The sequence below is a fragment of the Ylistrum balloti genome, unplaced genomic scaffold (assembly GCF_031769215.1).
Source record: "Ylistrum balloti isolate Yb309-2 unplaced genomic scaffold, AGI_CSIRO_Ybal_v1 Utg370948, whole genome shotgun sequence".
Lineage (NCBI taxonomy): Eukaryota > Metazoa > Mollusca > Bivalvia > Pectinida > Pectinidae > Ylistrum > Ylistrum balloti.
The window spans coordinates 183,270-198,375 of NW_026782534.1; the positions used below are offsets into that span (position 1 = coordinate 183,270).

General features: G+C 36.9%; 1 protein-coding gene across 1 annotated transcript; it reads left to right on the top strand.

The window, feature by feature from the left end:
- Nucleotides 1-3,343: 3,343 nt before the first annotated feature.
- LOC132559662 (sorting nexin-16-like) lies at nucleotides 3,344-14,451 on the top strand. Its single transcript, XM_060224278.1, has 8 exons — nucleotides 3,344-3,370; nucleotides 8,549-9,078; nucleotides 10,565-10,651; nucleotides 10,969-11,117; nucleotides 11,360-11,429; nucleotides 12,828-12,964; nucleotides 13,230-13,325; nucleotides 14,035-14,451. The coding sequence occupies exons 2-8, from the start codon at nucleotides 8,608-8,610 to the stop codon at nucleotides 14,111-14,113; spliced, it is 1,089 nt and encodes a 362-aa protein (XP_060080261.1). The 5' UTR covers nucleotides 3,344-3,370; nucleotides 8,549-8,607; the 3' UTR covers nucleotides 14,114-14,451.
- Nucleotides 14,452-15,106: the final 655 nt, after the last annotated feature.

Sequence of the window (15,106 nt, forward strand, 5' to 3'; positions counted from 1 at the left end):
GTATGATGTCCGGCTATAATCAACACCAGTTGTGATACCGAGTATGATTTCCGGTACCCAGTATGATGTCCGGCTATAATCAACACCGGACGTGGTACCGAGTGTGATGTGCTGCTATAATCAACACCGGACGTGATACCGAGTATGAAATCCGGATATAATCAACACCGGACGTGATACCGAGTGTGATGTCCGGATATAATCAACACCGGGCGTGATGCCGAGTGTGATATCCTGCTATAATCAACTCCGGACGTGGTACCCAGTATGATGTCCGGCTATAATTAACACCAGGCGTGATACCGAGTATGAAATCCGGCTATAATCAACATCGTGTATGATACCCAGTATGATTTCCGGCTATAATCAAAACCGGGCGTGATGCCGAGTGTAATGTCCTGCTATAATCAACACCGGACGTGATACCCAGTATGATGTCCGGCTACAATCAACACCGGACGTGGTACCGAGTGTTATTTCCGGCTATAATCAACACCGGGCGTGATACCGAGTATGAAATCCGGCTATAATCAACATCGTGAATGATACCCAGTATGATTTCCGGCTATAATCAACACCGGGCGTGATGTCGAGTGTAATGTCCTGCTATAATCAACACCGGACGTGATACCCAGTATGATGTCCGGCTATAATCAACACCAGACGTGGTACCGAGTGTGATGTCCGGCTATAATCAACACCGGACGTGGTACCGAGTGTTATTTCCGGCTATAATCAACATCGGATGTGATACCGAGTGTGATGTCCGGCTATAATCAACACCGGGCTTGATACCTAGTATAATGTCCGGCTATAATCAACACCGGGCGTGGTGTCGAGTGTGATTTCCGGCTATAATCAACACCGGGCGTGGTGTCGAGTGTGATTTCCGGCTATAATCAACACCGGACGTGGTACCGAGTATGATTTCCGGCTATAATCAACACCGGACGTGATACCGAGTATGATGTCCGGCTATAATCAACACCGGGCGTGATGCCGAGTGTGATGTCCTGCTATTATCAACACCGGACGTGATACCGAGTATGATATCCGCCTATTATCAACACCGGACGTGATACCGAGTATGATATCCGCCTATTATCAACACCGGACGTGATGCCCAGTATGATGTCCTGCTATAATCAACACCGGGCGTGGTGTCGAGTGTGATTTCCGGCTATAATCAACACCGGACGTGGTACCGAGTATGATGTCCGGCTATAATCAACACCGGACGTGATGCCGAGTGTGATGTCCGGATATAATCAACAGCGGACGTGGTACCGAGTATGATGTCTGGCTATAATCAACACCGGACGTGATGCCCAGTATGATGTCCTGCTATAATCAACACCGGACATGGTACCGAATATGATATTCGGCTTTAATCAACACCGGACGTGATACAGAGCATGATGTCCAGCTATAATCAACACCGAACGTGATACCCAGTATGATATCCTGCTATAATCAACATCGAGCGTTGAACCGAGTATGATATCCGCCTATAATCAACACCGGGCGTAGTACCGAGTATGATTTCCGGTTATAGTGAACACCGGATGTGGTACCGAGTGTGATTTCCGGCTATAATCAACATCGGGCGTGGTGTCGAGTGTGATTTCCGGCTATAATCAACATCGGATGTGATACCGAGTGTGATGTCCGGCTATAATCAACACCGGACGTGATGCCGAGTGTGATGTCCGGCTATTATCAACACCGGACGTGATACCGAGTATGATGTCCGGCTATAATCAACAACGGACGTGATACCGAGTATGATGTCCGGCTATAATCAACAACGGACGTGATGCCCAGTATGATGTCCGGCTATAATCAACAACGGACGTGATGCCCAGTATGATGTCCGGCTATAATCAACAACGAACGTGATGCTGAGTATGATTTCCGGTTATAGTCAACACCGAATGTGGTACCGAGTGTGATGTCCGGCTATAATCAACACCGGGCTTGATACCCAGTATAATGTCCGGCTATAATCAACACCGGACGTGATGCCGAGTGTGATGTCCAGCTATTATCAACACCGGACGTGATGCCGAGTATGATGTCCGGCTATAATCAACACCGGACGTGATGCCCAGTATGATGTCCGGCTATAATCAACACCGGACGTGGTACCGAGTATAATTATTAAAGATTACAACTTAAGGACAAAAGACCGTTTTGTCATGATATGTGACATATGTCTTATAAACCTTGGTCAATAATGGTTTTAATTATTGCCCATTACCCTGGTACTTTTGTATCTTTACAAAGACTAGAAAAATGGAAGAAGTGCAAGAGTTTTATCGAAAATGACTGCTTCCCCAGTTAGCGTTTTACATGTAAACCGTATTAAGTACATGCCACTCAGGTTTTTAAGATTTTAAATGTTATTTCGCTGTCTATTTTACAAGACCTTATCGATAGGAAAGAAGTTGTTTATATAATTTTAGACAAAACAATCTTGTAAGAGTCCCTGTGGTGAATACCTCTACTTATGGGATGAGATCTTTTCGTTTATGGCATCCCAGGTATGGAACAGCCTGCCGAACGAGTTTAGGTTAGCTCAGAATGGTGAGTCTGTCCGGCGACTGCTCCGTACCTGGGATACCCAGGTCTGTTCCTGTGTCCTCATATTTGTATTTTTGCTACTTGTGATATTTATCTTAAATCGTCTTATTGGTGTTTTGTTTTGTTTTTGTTATTGTTTCTTGTTTTGTTTTTCTCCTGACTTGATGGTCAACTTTTTATGCACACTTTATTAGTGTATATTATGTCGATTTTTATAATTTGCTATAATAGCATATATGTTTATAACACTTTGATAGTGTTTTAATTTTTTCTGTTGTGTGACACTTGTGTGATTTACAATTAGTGCCCATTGTTAATCGTGTAACTCTTAGATAACTGTAATATTTCTTCACTACATAAGTAGCGAGCATTATTGTTATGTATACAATACAATGTTTAACATTTATGTTTGCCGCAATAATACAGTGCTAATGTTTTATTGTTAACCTTATGCGACTTTAAATACAGCTCTAATTCTTGATTCTTGTCTCTTGGCTCATAAACGCTTTCGTATTATCGGATAGTATTTTATTAGTTAAATCACTTATTCATTTTAGTGATATCAAAAACCCAAAATCTATCATTTTTTTTTATTATTTAATTCTGTAAATAAATGGATTTATTGATATTATAATTAATTCAACTTATTGATACCTTCACTGTAGTTATATTTATTCTGGGTCAGGAAGAACGTTGAAGTTATCTCCCTTGTCTGTATTTACTTACTTCCGCTGATCATGTGCTGTTTGTTATGAATCAGACGACGTTGTAAACAGAAAGGGTTACGGTATGTATGTTCATTAGTCTTCATTCTGTTAATATGTGTGTTAATATCTGTGTGTGTTGCTGTAAACCTAAATTAAACACGTAGATCTGTTGCATAACTATAGGAGAGTTTGCATAGTATAAAATAGAGTTTTGCGTACCTGGATTTCAAGTTTCCAGTCGGTTCAGATCGGACTTACACTAGGTATGTGAGTTTACTGTTTATCAATTTTATAAAATCTTGATAGCAAAGTTGAAATTTGTATTTGCAAATGATACATGTACTAGAAACTTATATTATTCCTATGAATTTTTGTACACGCAACGAAAAATGAAAGAAGAAAAAAAGAAAATTCTTGACTAAATACTATTTTTTATTGTTGAGATCATGAGATGATTGTTAGTAATAATATATATATGGTATTAATGGCTAAACGTATATAATAGAAGAATTGTATTTTAATGTATTTCAAAAACATATCATAAATGTATTTGATATGTGTTTGACATGCACGAAAATGATGATGTCTTCCCACAATGATCATTCAAAGCCAGGTGCATATCTCATAGTTCCCATACCGTTTACCCAGCTGTGAAAGAATAAAAAAAAATTAATGAAAAAGAATGTCGGTAAAATGTGTGATAATCTGACAAATAACACATGAGCAGACTTAGTTCTGGGTTTCCCAGGTGTGGGGCAGAGTGTAGCTACTTTGGGAATCATGAAGTAGGTTGTGCTGCTATAAGTCTGTGGCCCATCCACGAAGCCTAAAAATGAAATGTGTGAATATTCACCAATGGAATTATCTCCATTTTTCTCACATAAAGTAGAAGAAATATTTTTTTCTCCTTAGCAGAAGATCATAAAATAGATTGTAACAGAGGACATTGTGTATTCAGTGCCTCTGCTAGGAATCAAACCCGGGACCCCGACTTACTGGTCTGATACTCAACCAATTAAGCTAAAGAGAAGGTCTATAGCTTAGTGGTATATTGTGACTAGTATTTTACCAGGGTTACAAGATGAGGAAATATTGTTTGAAATATGAAAAACCTGCATAAGCAGCCATATATTTCAGACAATAACATGTAAGAATCTAATTTGTATCTTTTTATTACACTGGCTGATCTGACGTATGGATATATTGGTACTGAATTCTATGTCTGTCCATCTAACCCACATTTTTGATCAGATTCACTTCCAAATTGGTAGGTACATTGTACATGTAGTATCTGTATGACTTCCAGACATATACTTCCCTTTGTCCTTTGACCTTGTTTGATGATGTTTTCTGTCCTTTAAATGGGGCAATAAGCAAAGGACTCATTTATCAACCACTATAAGTAACACAGTAGTGGCTCAACTTCTAGATATACATAAGTAAAATACTGATAAAAAATTACGAAAGATTATTAACTTGTACAATGTCTTTCTTTTTAAGGTCTACATGTATACTGCATGCAGTTCAACATTTGATTTATACATGTAAGAGTGATTTTGCATTTTGATACTATTGTTCTTTGTCCGACTCTGTTACAATATCAATATTGATCTGGCTGCACTTTAATGATTTTACTGATTTTCTAAAAAAACAAAATACTGTAGATTAAAATGCTTGATGAGTATTTATGATTGATTTCCTTAAAACAAATATCACTAGTAATTTTTATGTGCAATGGATTGTCAAAGCATTCTGACATATAAATTGAATTGAAGCTTATTGATACAACAGATTACAAAATTTACTTCTTAAATGGTTCTATGTCCACTTTTGCATTGAATTTGTTGGCAAAATATATTTTGAGGACCATTAATTACACAGAATAGTTTATTTTAAATCATGTGACCAAATTGATTTTCTAATATCATTATCAATGACTTTTAAGAAATAAGTTCTTGGAGACAGTTTGATTAGATATGTTAGTTGAGGCAGTCTGAAGGTAAGAATTTAATCTGTGTCTCTCCTGCTTTATTCCTTAACTTTCTGCAGCATATCCTTCTGATGTTGCACAAAACCAACTCCCTCCTTAACTTTGACTAATTATGTAAGGCTTTGTGTCAGTGAAAGAGATTTGCCCCAGTAAGGAATTGATATTTTCTTGTCATCATACAAACAAATGTTTTCATTAAAAGTGTGAGAAAGATATTAGTGATTGTGATACCGGCACTGGTTTTTGTGGGATATTTTTAGATGAGTCCAGAACACTATTTCCAAAAATTTTGTGAGCCCAATAATCAAGAGATATAGTAAGTCCTCAAAATTTGAGTAAGTCCTGCAGAAAAATCATGAGTTCAGGACTCAAATATCTGAGTCCTAAAAATCACTTTTATGCTAATTTGTTCTTTTCTGTGCTGCTATGCCTATGGTTATATTTTTTTCAGATTTTGTATTGTGAGTGAATATTCAATAAAATGTCACTTAGTTGTGATTGTATACAGAATTCCATTGCTTTGATATGTTATTATGACACCACAACAAAGACACTGTTTTTCATCAGTCTCATTTAAAATGTCCTGAAAAGTCCTTTATACATTGAGTTGACCAGGACTTTCAATACAGGTAAATGTGAAACCTTTGGTTAATGATCAGCAATTTCAGGTTCTCCTATTTCAACATAACATATCATGTAAATCACAACTGTAATATACAGTTCCTTTCAATCTTACATGTCACGATAGATGAAATTGATTGATCATATATAATACCATGATATGGTTGTGATATGAAGGGAAATCTGATCGTGAGGCCTCTACTCTACATTTATATAGTTAATGTTTGACCTATATCATGTAGCACCATTTATCTATCCTACCACATTCCCTATATATTTTTGTACATATGCACTAGTTACTTTTCATCCCTGTTATTTTATTGTATAAAATGTGAGAAGTAATGGTAGCAGTTTGAAGTATGTAACATTATGATAGACAAAAGCTATCTGCAACTGCTATATAATATACTATATTGTAAATCATGTGGTTACAATGTAAAAATAGATATACTTACCCAGTATTCATAACTACAAGAAACAAACATGCACTTACCTCAGCACATGTTTTCCCAACAATGAGCACACACAAACAAACACTACATCTTTATATGTACGAATCTGCATCTGGTAACTCAGTAAATGATATCACATAGAAATTAAATTTGAAAACCTAAATGATAGACGTAACAATAACTGCTGAATGTGACAGTAATAGGTAAATGTGATATTAACCAGTGAATATGATAATAACCAATAAATTTGAAAATAACTAGTAAATGTGACAATAACCAAAGAATTTGACAAAAACTAGTAAATGTGACAGTAACAGAGAAATGCGACATTAATCTGTAATTATGACAACAACCAACAAATTTTACCATGACCATTAATCATTGATAATAACATGCTTATGTGATATTAACCAGTAGATATGACAATAACTGGTAATTGTGATGATTTTGATGATTACCAATGACAATAGCCATATAGTTTTGATTGATATCATAATTGTATTTATATCTATATTTATAAATGTGTCAGTAGTTGTGTATAAAAGGAAATGGGATTGATTACCTGAAATGTTCTATAACCAAAGTAAAACACAGTGGTTACTTTTGTGTTTATTTTCCACATGTTAATATTCCACTTAACCTGAAGTCTCTGTTCAGATGTCACCATGCAGTCTGAATGTTAGAAGTAAGTCTTGTGATCATTTTCATGCTGTCTTAGTTTTTATAATTATATACACATAAATGTCTTTGTCTCAACTCCAGTGATTTATGATAAGTTTTACCTCTAAATTATCAGGTAATAGTTTAAATAAGAAATGCTACGTGGTGTGAATCTTTTACCTCTGTAATGATGATGGATTAGTTGCTTGTTTTCAGCCTAGCAATGAAATGAAAATTTTGCGTACATTCTCAATTCATAAATGCATTTGATGGATGGAAATACATTCAGTCATTTTGTCACGTAACAACATCATACTACTCTATCAACCATGAAGTCTCCCTTTTTTATTCATCAACGCATCAATGCTCTAAAGTGACTTCAAATTTTCAGCAAGAACATTATAAACTACATATCATTTCTCATCATGATTTTAAATTTTCTTATTTTTTATTTATTCTTGTAAGTTACATGTTACTTAGAATAGAATTTATCAACAAAGAAGATTACACATTCTGCCTAGGACAGGGATTATCAGTCTGAGATACCTCGGTGGACTTGTACATCAGCCACATAGAAATTTGAATTGCGTTGCAAACATTTTTAGTCAACAGACAATGATACATTATATTTAAAAATTTCTGATTTTTTAAAATTTTTAAATTACAAGTTGTACATTCCATAAGCTGATAAAGAATTACCTTTGTGTGTATTTAGTATCTGACAATTTCCTGAGGACTCATTTTTGTCTGAAGGATAAATTGTAAGTACAAGGTGTGGTGGTAATAGGGGATTATCTCTAGGTAAAACATCACAGAGATCAGTAAAGGTAGGAATTCCAGGATATAACAAAGGGAAAGAAGCTACAATACATACACATGTAATAGGGTCACCAGTATACTAAGTACTGTATTAACACCCTAATCTCTAGTCTACACTGACCAGTGTCCGGTAATCCTTTACTTCTGGTACATTTGTGTACCTAATTAACTTAACTGGTTTCCTTGTCAGCACATTTTTTTTTTTGGTCGTCTCATATTCTCGTTGTTGATGAAGACGTTTGGACTGAATAGGTATCAGTTACAAAAGTTTTTCTGATGTGTTTTTAAAACAAGGTGAAAAAGAAAAACATCCAACAAAAGTTAGACTACAGTATTGTAAAGCTAAAAATCAGTCGTGTGTTTGAGGAAGAGAAACTGTAACAGTATATCTTGTAAGGATTTACTATCACCATAGTTACATAACACAGTTGCTTGAACTTTAAACTGCTTATGCCTTGGACCTAACTTGAAGAGAACTAAAAATCATGAGGCTTTCATCTGAGATACATGTAGTTTTCTCTCTACAGTAGAGAATGCTGATGATATCATTGGGTACAAAAAGTTGATTCAAATAAGAGAGCAGGAATTCACAGGTGTAGTTTATACCTATATGTATACTAGACACTGTATAATGATAAAATGTATATAATTTCAATGTAATACAATGTACTTTTTTATTACAATGTACTGTACCGTGTATATTACTTGTTTTTCAGATTACCGTAACCTAGAGAAGTGTCTGGCCTTACATTACAATGTTAGAACTTGAAGGGTAATGGGTGACCAGGCTACTAAGGTTGTTCACCCTGACGACAGGTTTGGAGAAAAGGTGGCATCCTCAAATGATAATAAGGGGTCATGTGATCAGGATACAGTGGTGCCACCTAATGGGCCCTCTGGAGATGATGAGGGCATGCCATGTGACAGTGGATATGCAGACAACTTGTCAGAGTCTAAAGTCTCCCTAACCAGTAACGGTACTGACATTAGTATTCCTGTAGATTCTGACATGGACAGTGTGTCTGTGTCGTTACAGCCCCGGCCCCAGGATCAGATCACAAGCACCCCTCTCAACAGTGTATCCCTTGACCACACCCGGATGGCTGCTCACCTGAAGAGAGCATTCTCAAGGTCACGTAGTCAAAATGGGGAGCCTGTCCCTTCTCACAGGGTGACAGGAACATCTGAGGAAATCACCGTCCCCATTGTAGGCTTTGAGGTCATGGAGGAAAGATCAAAGTTCACAGTAAGTATGGTACTTTTATCTTCCTAAAAGTTTTTCAGGGAGCATATAATCACCACCATGTCCATCCATCCGTCTTTCCTTCCGTGTCTGGAGGGTAACTTTGCCCAGTTAAGCAAGGATCAATAAACCTTCATACATTGGTCATATTAAGGTGATGTGCAGTGTACCAAAATTAGGCCCTCAACCCCTAAATCAGAGACACTGCTCTCTGATAAAATTTTGTGTCGGAAGCATAAGTTTGCATACATTTAAGCTATGATAATGAAACTTGATGTATAGGTAGGATAGAGGTTCTTATTACACATCCAGTAGAAGATATGAGTGACATTTCGATGACTACATGGTCACCTTCATCAGACAAATGACCAGTGTGGAGCGTGCTAGCATTGGTCATTCGTCTGATGAAGGTGACCATGTAGTCATTGAAATTTCACACTCTGATCTTCTGCTGGTTGTGTAATAAGAACTTCTATTCTGCTGACATAACAAACCCAAAGAAAATGTTCCAAAATATTGGTGTATACATTGATCATGCTAAAAACATTGCACATAAAATTTTGTGTTTAGAACACAACATTAGATTGCTTGCATTCAAACAATTATAATGAGACTTGGTGGATACATTGATCATACTAAGATAATGTGTAGTGTACCAAATTCGGGGCCATTGACCCCTCAATTATAGAGTTATTGCCCTTTGTTGAAAATTTCTTGTCTGAAGCACAACTTTGATAACAGTTAAGCGAGGATCATGAAACATAGTGTATACATTGATCATATAAAGACAATACGCTGTGTACCAAACTTAGGGCCTTTGACCAATCAGTTATAGAGTTAATGGTTTTTGTTAAAAATATATTGTCCAGAGCATAATTTTGCATTCATTTAAACTAGGATAATGAAACTACGTGTATACATTGATCATACAAAAACAATGTGCAATTTCTTGATGTTAGGGCCCGCAACCCCTTAATTACACAGCTTTTTGCCCTTTGTTAAAAGTTTGTTTGTAAGGCATTAATTTGTCTGCATTTAAATAAACTTGGATATTGAAACACGATATATACATCAGTCTCAAAAAGCAAGATGTAGCGTAGTTGTCAATACAAATGACCTAGAGTTATCACCCTTTGTTAAAATTTTGCGTTATGAGCCTGGCTTTGCTTGCATTATAACTAGGATCATGAAACTTGGTGTATACATTGGTCATACTAAGAAAATGTGCTGTATATGAAATCCAGAACCTGCAACCCCTTAAATACAGAGAGCATTTATCTGTTTCACTGATTCACTTGTTGCTTCAGTTAGCTATCATTTATGTAGAAATGTACATTGACACTGCTGCTAAACCTTCCACAATGATCTAACTCATGTCCACAGGCTTATCTCACTCACTTGACACAGATTTTGAAACAAATCGTATTTAATCACACAGTGAATACTGTGATGAAAGTGTGATTTTACAGTTGTGAATTATGTTTGACAGGTGTTCAAGATCCAGGTGAGGGTATCGGCGACTAACAGCTGGTTTGTGTTCCGACGATTCTCCGACTTTGTCCATCTAAATCAGAAGGTATGCTGTAAAGAAAGTGTAGTTCAATGAAGGTCAGGGTATAAAACATTGTACATCACTGTAACGGAAAACATCTCCTGTTAGGTCAACTTTCTGAAGAACAAGTGAGCTGGTCATAGTGGTACAGTGCTTGTTAACCATCTAATGTCAAATTTATACATGTCTCTCTTCAGCAGGGCAGGACTTTATCCAATAGGTTAAATAAACTCTTTCAGTACTTAAATTTTTTTTATAGATGAAGTTAAATATGTGTAAGATAAACTTGTTTTGGTTTACATTTCTACGGACATTAACAATTTGTATATCTTGTTCTACAGCTGAAGAAGTTATTCCCGGGGTTACGATTAGCTCTTCCACCCAAGAGGTGGTTCAAAGATAACTTTGACAGGAACTTCCTGGAAGATAGGATGCTGGGATTACAAGCATTTGCCGACAACATAACTGGTCATCCTGATATAAAAAAGAGGTTAGAGGGCAGGCAATGAAACTACGTAATTGAAATAGGTGGCATGGGTTAAAAGTTTTAAAAGACCAATAAAGGTGTCACTTTCAAACACATCTTTATAGCTTTGGAAGGATCACTTCCATAGATAATTATGTTTTAATATTTGGCTGTGAAACCTTAATTTGAAAGAAGAAACTTTCAAACCTTGCAATATGAATTTCTGAACTTGATACCTGATGAACAGATGGTGTGTATAATTTCAGTCAGCCTGTTCGACAATTCTTCTGCCTAGACGAGCCTCCAGGACCTCATGATAGTTTGGAGGAGAGCAGGGTATGTGATTGTGTGTAGTAATGTTTTAACAGAAGTATGTGTAGGGAATATTTCTAGGTTCAGTGTTTAGGTTGGAGGCGAGCAGGGTACGTGATTGTGTGTAGTAATGTTTTAACAGAAGTATGTGTAGGGAATATTTCTAGGTTCAGTGTTTAGGTTGGAGGCAAGCAGGGTACGTGATTGTGTGTACTAATGTTTTAACAGAAGTATGTGTAGGGAATATTTCTAGGTTCAGTATTTAGGTTGGAGGCAAGCAGGGTACGTGATTGTGTGAAGTACTAGTAGTATTATGTTGAGATAGGTGTATGTAGGGAATATTTCTAGGTTCAGTATTTAGGTTGGAGGCAAGCAGGGTACATGGTTGTGTGAAGTACTAGTAGTATTATGTTGAGATAGGTGTATGTAGGGAATATTTCTAGGTTCAGTATTTAGGTTGGAGGCAAGCAGGGTACATGGTTTTGTGAAGTACTAGTAGTATTATGTTGAGAGAGGTGTATGTAGGGAAGATTTCTAGGTTCAGTATTTAGGTTGGAGGCGAGCAGGGTACATGGTTGTGTGAAGTACTAGTAGTATTGTGTTGAGAGAGGTGTATGTTGGGAAGATTTCTAGGTTCAGTGTTTAGGTTGGAGGCGAGCAGGGTACATGGTTGTGTGAAGTACTAGTAGTATTATGTTGAGAGAGGTGTATGTAGGGAAGATTTCTAGGTTCAGTATTTAGGTTGGAGGCGAGCAGGGTACATGGTTGTGTGAAGTACTAGTAGTATTATGTTGAGAGAGGTGTTTGTAGGGAAGATTTCTAGGTTCAGTATTTAGGTTGGAGGCGAGCAGGGTACATGGTTGTGTGAAGTACTAGTAGTATTGTGTTGAGAGAGGTGTATGTAGGGAAGATTTCTAGGTTCAGTATTTAGGTTGGAGGCGAGCAGGGTACATGGTTGTGTGAAGTACTAGTAGTATTATGTTGAGAGAGGTGTTTGTAGGGAAGATTTCTAGGTTCAGTGTTTAGGTTGGAGGCGAGCAGGGTACATGGTTGTGTGAAGTACTAGTAGTATTATGTTGAGAGAGGTGTATGTAGGGAATATTTCTAGGTTCAGTATTTAGTTTGGAGGAGAGCAGAATACATGATTGTGTAAAGTAACATTTTGAAAGAGGTATATGCAGAAGAATTCCAGGTTTAGTATTATCTAGAAAATGTCCTTGATGATCTTGGGCTTAGACTTCTTGAAAAATAATTGATCAACATATTTTCTCTAAAATCTTTTTAATACCTTCGTGTTTATTCTTATTTATATCTTAAGCGGTGTGGTTTTAAACCTTGACCAATTTTCAAGCTGCTATTGATAGATTTCTCCAGGAGATAGCCCATTTAGATTTTAATGACCGTGAGACCTTAACCTTTCAGGCTCATTGTGAGGAGCTGGAGGACACCGTGTACAGCTTAAAAAAAGAAATGGCTGACAGGGATTCTGAAATCTCCATTCTTACTGATGAACTCAAACTCTACAAGAAACAAGTGGAGATGTTGTCCAAAGCTCTTAGGTATTTCTAGGAAATATTTGAAGTCATGTGACGCGCTCAAGCTGAAGTGTTGCATCATCTTTAGGCAATTTCATCAAATGATGTTACAAACGTAACACTTTGATCCATCAATCACCTTTCTCATTTAGAGTACATATAATTAACATTATACAAATGTAAGAGAATATATCAGCAGAGCTACATCACGGTGATTCTGCATTGTTCAGAAGTTGTGTGAACTTATTATATATTATGTATATCAACATCTTATCTGATTTTTTTACAGAGAAAAGAATGCGAGTCAACAAAGTCTGGATTCGGCTGGTTCTGGTGGGTCAGAAGTTGATCATTCAGAGGTCAGAGATCAAACTTCTGTTGGCAGGTTTGTACACTGTAATCTGCGATTAATATTATTAATGTTTGTATACCTAATCCCTCTCCTACTTAGTAAAGATGTGTGTAAGGTGATGATGTTTTTATTGTAATCCATTTGTGTACATGTGCCTCTCTATCAATTCATGTGTGAAAGATATCTTTCTTGTGAATCCCTCAGCAGATTGAGTGCATACATACAGCATAGTATCATTAAATAAAAAAATCCACACCTGATTGGATTTCTTTGGTCTTCAGATAAGGTGAAAAGGTCACATTTGACCTCTATGGAAACAGAAACCGTGAAAAAAGTTAACACATTAACCTATAAAACAAGATAATGGTGGCCATTTTTTTATTGGTTCATTTTAGTCAGGACACACATGATACCCATGTTAGATTTAAGGATGTATCTTAGGTCACTCATATACTTGGTTATCTCCCTGGAAACACTGAAATCTCTAATCAAATTAACCTTTTTGTTTTAAGATTTGCATTCTTATAAACATTTAATTTTTTCCATTGAAATAAACAAATATTTTGTATTTACTCTTGCTGAAAGATGAGTTCCAGGTTTCATCCCATGGATTTACACATATTTCTGATTTGATGATGAAATTTATGTAATAGATGTGAGATACTGCCTTAAATAGTCTTTCCTGGTTTGGGTGTCTGCTATTTATGTACTTATATATACACTACTATAACTTCTTTATCAGAAAAGCCTCCAGAAATGGGTCTGTGTCAAGCTTTCAACTGACCAAGTCCACTACTGACTCTGTCACCATGGAAACATGACTGTGTCGGCAAACCTGTGATCTCAGCAGTTACTAATTGGCTACTGTCTTTCATGGAGTCCCCAGCAGAGTTATCTCTGTAAGCTGTAGCCCTGAAGGATGTGTGTATTGTGTGTCGGAATGGGGGAGGTGTACCAGACTTATTGGTCAGAAATCAACTCCAATAGGAAGAAAATTTTTAGATTTGAAAAATTGACTCTTACAAAATTATTTATATTTGTATGCATGTATGCATATTTTTTATAACAAAGGGTAAAATTTGATTGAAAACAACTGAAAATTATGAGATCAGACTTTTTGGAAATTTGTCAGATTTTTATCTTATTGGAGTTGGATTACCCTAACACTATGTAGTCAATCTTTGTATTTGTCTATTAGTGTTAGGTTAATCACCTGATTCGATCAGTCAGGATACACTGAGAGTGTGTATGGAATGGATCTGTCAGGTTACACAGTGTGAGAGAGTGTGGGATGGATCTGTCGGTGTACACAATGTGAGAGAGTGTGTTAGATGGATCTGTCATGTTACACAGTGTGAGAGAGTGTGTTGGATGGATCTGTCAGGTTACACAGTGTGAGAGAGTGTGTGGGATGGATCTGTCAGGTTACACAGTGTGAGAGAATGTGTGGGATAGATCTGTCAGGTTACACAGTGTGAGAGAGTGTGGGATGGATCTGTCAGGTTACACAGTGTGAGAGAGTGTGGGATGGATCTGTCAGGTTACACAGTGTGAGAGAGTGTGGGATGGATCTGTCAGGTTACACGGTGTGAGAGAGTGTGGGATGGATCTGTCAGGTTACACAGTGTGAGAGAGTGTCTGGAATGGATCTGTTAGGGTACACAATGTGAGAGAGTGTGTGGGATGGATCAGTCAGGGTACACAGTGTGAGAGAGTGTGTGGGATGGATCAGTCCAAATTCCTTTTGAGAGTGAACAGGAAGCCTGTATTGAGATGTGATTTGTCACATGGCACTCTGTGTACAAAATCAGGGA